This window comes from Phragmites australis, chromosome 13 (genome assembly GCF_958298935.1).
Source record: "Phragmites australis chromosome 13, lpPhrAust1.1, whole genome shotgun sequence".
Taxonomy (NCBI): domain Eukaryota; kingdom Viridiplantae; phylum Streptophyta; class Magnoliopsida; order Poales; family Poaceae; genus Phragmites; species Phragmites australis.
Genome location: NC_084933.1, coordinates 21575918 through 21584156, shown reverse-complemented (window position 1 = coordinate 21584156; position 8239 = coordinate 21575918). Strand labels below are relative to the sequence as shown.

Below are 8239 nucleotides of genomic sequence, written 5' to 3'. Positions count from 1 at the left end.
GTAAGTAAAAAAAAAAATACAGCAAGTACGATAATACATCACCAAATTCAATGAAGAATGAGAAATAATAAAAATTTTCTTTTCTTAAAAACAATAATAAATAATAGCTTTTGTCTAAAATGGACATACATGAATATATTCGTGCATTTATCGGTAAAATTGAGTAAGTTGTACCGGCACTCAGTCAAAAGATCCTAAACATAAGAACCAAATTACACGTTCGGCATCGCTGACTCTTGAATGAAATGTAAAGAAATAACTCAAAACTTGATTATTTGAAATGAATACAATCATAAACTTGAATCACGAGAACACAATGAAATACAAAAAGAATACAAATATTGCACTAACATAATTAAAAAGGATCAATAAAACATCTAACATGCAAATCATGCCACATCATAAATTTGTCATGCATTTGCCTTTATCGTGGTGAGGATTCAACTTCACACTGTAGTACCGACACTTTCTAAACCTTTAGCAAGAAAATCATGGATTGACAACGAAACTCACAAAATCCAAAAAAATCTCTTATTCCTCTTTTCTTTTCTTTCTTTTTTTTCTTTTTCTTTCTTTCCTTTTTCTTTCTTTTCTTTTCACTTTCTTTTTCCTTCCCTCTTTCTTTCTTTCTTTTTTTAATTACCGGATCCCCTTTAAAGAGACGTGCATGTCCGGGTTCAAACCCAGACCGGCCAAGTCACGTCCATGCTGTGTCTTACCGGCGGTGAGCCGTTCGTTCGCATGCTGGATGTTTATTTTCTTTTTCTGCTTCCCTTCCTTTCTCTTCCTTCTTTCCTCATGGTCTTCTCTCTCTTTCCCCACACGACGGCGGGAGAGCAGCCCCTTGCAGCAGCGGCTAGCGACTGGCAGCCCTGGTGATTGGCGGCGGCGGTGCGGTCCGGCCAACATGGTGCGACGCGGGAAGCGATGACGGCAGCCGGTCGGCGGCAAGGGCGGCACAATTAGGAATTCGTTGCGTTTGCATCGCGAGGATCTGCTTCAGTGCTTCTTATCTCGGTAGTATCTTTTCGGCCATCGGCCCCTGAGCAGCTGTGCACGGAGGGACCAAGGCCCAGCCCATCATGCAGATGCCATCTGCAGAACAGAAATCGCATGCATGAAGTCTGAAAGCCATGATCCACAGCCCATTTTCACGACCTCCATTGCTGATTTAAAATGCTCATGGAACACGCTACGTCAGTTATAGATCATACGACTAGCTCAAATCTGGATGAATTATTACCTCTGGCAGCGATCCCTGGTGATTGCGTAGCTACGCCTCGCCAGGAACGTAAATATCCATCCGGCAGGCCTGGTCGCCGTCGTGCCAAGTCATGTCAGTAGCAACGTGCATGTTAGTAGCACCCAGTGTCTCTCTTATTCTGCAGCGGCCATGCGAGACGTGCGAGTTTGCAAAGCCGTAGTGTGCTCGCGTCTGCGGTTTCTTGTTGACTTTGTTCAGCTTTGCTGCGACTGTGTAGGACGGGCTGGACTGCGGGATGGCGTCGTGCGTCCCACTAGCTCGTCACTCCCAGCACACGCCCACCCAACGGCTAGGGATCATAGATTTATAATCCCGAGCAAGCAAGCGGCACGCTGAGGATATGATGTTGCCGTCACTTTACTCGGTTCAGAAAAGCTTCAGCGAAAGCCAGGCCAGGACAAACAGCTTTGTTAACCCAACCCGAGACTTATGCACGATGTGCTTGTGTTTTAGTCACCTGCACTGCGCCTGTGGATTTGGAGGGTAGTAAGATTGTTGACTTGTGGCTAGGCTGTTCAGATATACTTACTATTACAGTTACAGGCTTACAGCAAACAGTTCATCTGATTGAGACTGTCGGGTAACAAGCAAACATAGGAAACATGGCGCAGAGGATGCGGCCACTCAGCGACGGATCTAGAATTTTTTCGTAGGATAGTCATTCAAAATTTTAAAATCATAAATTCGGTAAAAGAGTATAAGTTTGATAAAAGACAATACAAATTCGGTTATTCGGTATAATCTTATAAATTCAACAATAAATCTCAAATTTGTAAAACTGCAATATAAATAGTCCAAACATGACATTGCAGTGCCAAATGAATCCTAGATATCTAATCATATCAATTTAGAAATATTGATCTGAGATACAATATAGCTAAAGACGCCTAACCATCTACCTAAAATTGTGTTTTCATTGCACATACAAGACTGAGCAAGTTGAGCTAGTTTGATAGCGACTTGTGAAAGAGTATACATCATATGGTACAATACAAGGCAACATTCTTTTCAGGTAAAGATTGTGTTTCATAGAAACACTGCATATTGGATAAATCTTTCAACTAATGATTATGTGTTTGAGACACCAAAATGATGAGTTACACAAGAACTCTAGGATGTAGCCAATATTGTTAAAAAACTAATACAGATGGCTATTCTATTTCAATTACATATATTAGAGTGGAGACTGGAGAGCTACCAAACTCCCGACCGCTGGACAGCGGCTACGCCGGCCGCCGAGCCGAGCTCCCACTGCTGAGCCGTGCCGCCCATCGTGTCATAGCCTACCGAGCACCACCGCCTGTCGTGTTGAGCTCCCGCAGCCACGTCCTTCGCCGCGCCAAGCTCCCGCTGTGCACCTGTGCTCCCCAGTCCCCGCGTCGCGCTGCTGCCAAGTCGCGAACTCGTGATTAGGGATTGAGTGGGAGCGGTCAAGGATTGATTGGGCATGAGACCTATTGGGCCATGGTCACTTGGTTAGGGGCATGAGATCGATTGGGCTATGGCTCATGAGGTCCAAAATTGACCGTTTCTTCTTCCATGGTCTTAAGAGTCGTTCCAGCGCAGGGGTGTGACCACACCCGTCGACCAAGGAGTTCAGAGCTGGACCAGGTAGTCCTAAGCCTACTAGAACTATCCTACAGGTACGCCCTGTGGTCACCTCACCCTTTACACTTGGGAAGGTGAATGCAGACGCAGTTTAACAAGGGTTCATCTCAAGGTTATTTCTTGTCTCAACATGATGGCTTGTGAGACTAACCGGCTAAACTACTCGTTTGACCAATCTATTTTCTGTCTGTTTACGCGTTCAAGTGCAAATATTTTTTTTTAGATGAAGTCAGGGGCAAATAGTTTAGAAGTTTAGCACAGACAAGCAACACGAGACTTCACACATCAATCATCAGCAGCACATTGCTTGTACATCAGCACGCACTGCACATTGCTTGCTTTATTTCCTTACTCTCTCTGTCCCGGGCCCGGGGCCAGTTCTGCTGTCCTTTTTGTGTCTGGGCAACCAAGAGACGCTACACCCAGCAACCGCCGCGGCCGCCAGCGATGGTCGCCGTGTTCAACAAGGACGTCTTGAGCTGGTACCTCATCACCCTCAAGCTCAGGGAGGCCGTCGACGCCAACCTCCAGAAGTCCTCTCCGCCGCCGCAGTGGCAGCCGCGGGACCTGCCGCTGGTGCCCGCGAACGGCGCGTTGTTGCCACCGTTCCCGCGCCAGGAGCAGGACCGGCCGGGCGCAACTGTCGCCCGGTCCCGGGCGCAGTCCCCGGCGCACAGCCCTAAGCCGCAGGACTCGGAATGGGTGATCACCATCCGCGGGAAGCTGGCGCAGGCGCGCGGCGAGGAGGCGGCGTGCCCGTGGGCGCGCCTGTCCGTGTACCGCGTCCCCAAGTGCCTCCGCGACGGCGACGAGCGCGCATACACGCCGCAGGTGGTGTCCATCGGCCCGCTCCACCACGGCAGGCGCCGGCTGCGGGAGATGGAACGCCACAAGTGGCGCTCGCTGCACCACGCCCTCAAGCGCACGGGGCACGACGTCACCGCGTACCTCGGCGCCGTGCAGCCGCTGGAGGAGCGGGTGCGCGCCTGCTACGAGGGCCGCGCCGCCGGGATGGCCAGCAATGAGCTTGCTGAGTGCCTGGTGCTGGACGGGACCTTCGTGCTGGAGCTGTTCCGTGGCGCGCTGGACGGCGGGAAGGGGTTCGTCGACGACCTGGGCTACTCGCGGCACGACCCCATCTTCGCCATGCGCGGCGCGATGCACGCTGTGCGCAACGACATGATCCTGCTCGAGAACCAGATACCGCTGTTCGTGCTCGACCTCCTGCTGGGGCTCCAGCTGGGCAACCCGGAGCAGACCGGCGCCGTCGCCAGCCTCGCCGTGCGGTTCTTCGACCCGCTCATGCCGATCGACGCACCGCTGCTCCGGAAGGACAGGTCCAAGCTGGAGTCCTCCGTCAGCGCCGACGCTGCGGCGTCGTTCGATCCGCTGTCCGTCCCGATGCTCCACTGCCTCGACGTATTCCGTCGCAGCCTCCTGCGCGCCGGCCTGCAGCCCATGCCGCCTCCCCCCGCGCGTCTGTGGCTCAAGAAGTGGTCCGGGCTTCGGCGCGTGGCCGATAAGCGGCGGCAGCAGTTCGTGCACTGCGTGTCGGAGCTCCGGGAGGCCGGCATCCGTTGCCGCTGCCTCAACACGGACCGGTTCTGGGACATCAAGTTCGAGAATGGCGTTCTCAAGATCCCGCGCATCCTCATCCACGACGGCACCAAGATGCTATTCCTGAACCTGATCGCGTTCGAGCAGTGCTGCATGGACATCACCACCCCGGGCGGCAACAACATCACCTCCTACGCCATCTTCATGGACAACCTCATCAACTCGGCCGAGGACGTCAAGTACCTACACGACCGCGGCATCATCGAGCACTGGCTCGGCAGCGACGCCGAGGTGGCCGACCTCTTCAACCGGCTCTGCAACGAGGTGGTGTTTGACATCAATGACAGCTACCTCTCCGGGCTGTCAGACCAGGTGAACAGGTACTACGACTACAAGTGGAATACGTGGGTCGCCAGCCTGCAGCACAACTACTTCAGCAACCCGTGGGCGATCGTCTCCGTCGTCGCCGGTGTGTTCCTGCTGCTGCTCACCATGACGCAGACCTTTTACAGCGCCTACAGCTATTACCGGCCGATCCATTGACCATTGATCGCCGGCCATGGTGCATGCAAGCTGGTCCGAAATCTGAACCTTTCTGGACTGGCAATGTGCTACTTGAATTACGAGCTTGCTGATTTGAATGAGACGATGTAATGGTTACCTGCATTTCAATTTTGGTTGGTTCTTGTCAAGGGAAGATTTCTTCCATTCGAGTTGTCATACTTGCTCCGGTGGGAGAGGGATTTGACCAGCAAATTCTTTGTCGGTCATGTATCTTCATTGGACGTGTAAATGAATTTGGAGAAGGAAAAATTCTACATGATTGAAGAGATGAAAGTCGTATATGCCGACCCCTTTTATTACGACGAAAGCCTGAGGCTACAGCTACTGGTTCTCACACTCTTTCAGCTTAAAAGAAACGTGAAAAAAAGTAGCACTTCATTTTGTCGTGCACGTTTCTGGAAGCATGACGTTGGTAACTAGTCACGCATGCATTCGCCCATAATTATTACTTCCAAGAAAGGAAAAATACAAGCTCCAAATACATATTTCATGGCATCTGGCTCGTCAGTCGTCACACTAGTGACTATTGACTAGTGAGACGTGCACACCTTCTTGTTGCTAAAAAAAAAAGACATAGTATTACTTAGCTTCCCGTACAAGACTAACATGATATTTTTTATTGCGTGTAGTTTCACAGCTGTTTCTCTCATATCTATTCTTCTTTTCTTCTTCTAGGAACTCTTATTTTCATTAGTTCATTAGAGCATATCTAAGAGTCTTTCAATCCTATTCTCAATAGTTAAATTTAGAAAATTTTACCTTAAATCCTAGCTCCAACAGCTTCCCAATCTCACCTCAATATTTATCAACCCTAAAATCCTCCCTCTCGCTAGCTAAATATAGGGAACTCCTCCTCACTCCCAAAAGCGGTTGACCGCCCTGGGCCCACCCGCTCGTCCCACCCGCCGGGAGCTCGTCTCCGCCTCTTTGTTCTCCAGCTCTGCCTACTCCAGTCGTTGCCTACTACGCTGCTGCTGCATGCAAGTAGTACTTCTGCTAACAATGCAACCGCATCGTCCTCCTCGCGGTGGCTGCCGCCATCGCCGGGGAGCTCTCCTGCCACGACGACTTCTTGCAGGAGGTCGTCGTGCATGAGCGATGACGCGTGGAGCATCTGAAGCGCGACGACAACTGGGAGCGCGGGCGCGCGCGATGCACCGAGGATCTCGCAAGCGGCGATGCAGAGCACCGGGGGCGAGAACTTGGCCGGCGAGTTCGCCAAGGTGATGGAGAGGAAGAGGGAGGAGAGAGCCATGGCGATGGAGGATTTGGGAGTATTGGAGTCCGGATGCGGTTCCGCAATAGGCTCATCGCGCTCTACCTCATGTGTGGCGAGTGCGTGGCCGGCGAGTTCGCCAAGGCGCTGGCTTTGTTCTGGGAGATGTAGTGGGCAGGGTGCACCTGGACAACGTGACGTTCGTGGCAGTCCTAGGCGCATGCCGTCGATGAGAACCCAACCGAGCGCACGATGAGATATGACGCAGCCCACCTGCTTATAAATCCACAGGGTCTTACAAGCTCATCTCCTTCCATTTCGTTCCGGTCCACTCCATTTCGCGAAGCCCAGTTCCCACACCATGCGCAGCGTCAGCACGTTATTTTTTTATATATATTTTGTTTAGTATTTTGAAGAATGCATGTCCGTTTGCAAAAATTGCATGTGTAGGCTACTGTTGCTCGTTCAACGGGCGAGAATAAGATCTCGTTCGTTAAATGGACGAGAACTTGTTGGCCTCAGCGCTCAATGCATTCAATAACTAGAGAGATGAAGGTCTCGCCCGTTAAGTAGATGAGAACTTAGTCTCGTCTGCTAAACAGGCGAGGCCTTCATGGTTGCTGTATCGGGCGGACCCACCCAAAAGGTCTCGCCTGTTAAATGAGAGAGACCTTTTGGGTATTTAATCCGGCTGCATCGGTCCTGCTGATATCAGCCTTATTTCATTCCCACACACCCGCGTCGGTCCTGCTGACATAAGCATTTTTATACGCATTTTTTAACAATTAGGTGTAGTATTTAGACATATATTAGGTATTAGATATATGATTTAAACATAATGTAGGCATAATTAAGGTAGGAGATGTAGGATTTAGAGTTGTTTGATATAGCAATCCGAGGATATTTTATTGCAATATAGATTACATGTTGTGCTATGCTTGCAATCAATTTTTCCTTGTAGATGTAGTTTTACATATTTATTTATGTTCTGTCGCAATAATGTTAGTGTTTTCGTTGATGGTTGCTTGGTTTGTCGGATATGTGACAGTTTAAGATATTTTATGGGGATAATGAAATATTATATGGTCTGAAAGAGGTAGTACTTTTCGTATTTCACACAATGGACAATGGTATCTCGAGACATATGCACAAAAGTGTCAGATACTTATACGCCTAGTTGATGCAGGGTTTCAAAATATACCCCGAGGTTAAAGAGATGACCATTAGTATTGTGGGCAACCGAGTGAGAGATAGTGTGTACTAGGAGGTATACTCGCTCTGGGAAAATTCAGTGCGGAAGACGTACCTACAAGATGTTGTGCATAAATGTTGGCTTCCTATGTTGCTTGTGCAATAGAAGAATAAGGAGGCAATGGAAGAGATGCAAGGTGGGGGATACGCGGAGGAGGAGGGTGATTAGGAAGAGTATGAGGATGATATCGATCCAGATGATGCATATTCATTGGAGTATCCAACTAAACCGACTAGTGAGGCAGAAGAGTGGTAGCGAACCCCTTCTATAATTGAACATAAGGAGCGGGATGATCTTCAAGCTGACGAATCCCCTGAGTATGATATCTCAGATGATGAGGACGATGTTCCTATTCATGTGGACTGAAACAATCCCAACTTCAATAATCTTGCTACGAATTTCATCTAATTCATCTGCTTCCCTCCAACAGTACGAGAAGCCTAGATGCAAACATGAATGGTACGTGAATGAAGAATAGTACGTGAACATCAACTATGTTTTATGATGAGGCTGAGGCAATTAGGCACGCGGATGTTGAACAACCGAAGATGAGAATATCGGAGCTCAATGAATAGTGGTGGGATAAGTACCTCACTACATATGGTAACATGTAGATTCCTCCACAATTTGTATGCGGCCTACTCTATATAGTACATGCTAACATTTGTTGTCGTCATCTCTGTATAGTAAATGCAGTTTTTAGGCGTATCGTACATTATATGTTTATGAGTCTGGATAGGTCAATACTACTTGGGTAAAACAACTAGAAAGTAGTGAT

The 8239-nt window shown here is 49.2% G+C and overlaps 1 protein-coding gene across 1 annotated transcript; it reads left to right on the top strand.

The window, feature by feature from the left end:
* Positions 1 to 3072: 3072 nt before the first annotated feature.
* On the top strand, positions 3073 to 5242 carry LOC133887832 (UPF0481 protein At3g47200-like). The gene has a single exon (XM_062327817.1). The coding sequence runs from the start codon at positions 3320 to 3322 to the stop codon at positions 4970 to 4972; it is 1653 nt and encodes a 550-aa protein (XP_062183801.1). The 5' UTR covers positions 3073 to 3319; the 3' UTR covers positions 4973 to 5242.
* Positions 5243 to 8239: the final 2997 nt, after the last annotated feature.

What these genes read in the sequence shown, in the direction of transcription:
- LOC133887832 (XM_062327817.1), top strand. Translation starts at nt 3,320, where the DNA reads ATGGTCGCCGTGTTCAACAAGGACGTCTTGAGCTGGTACCTCATCACC.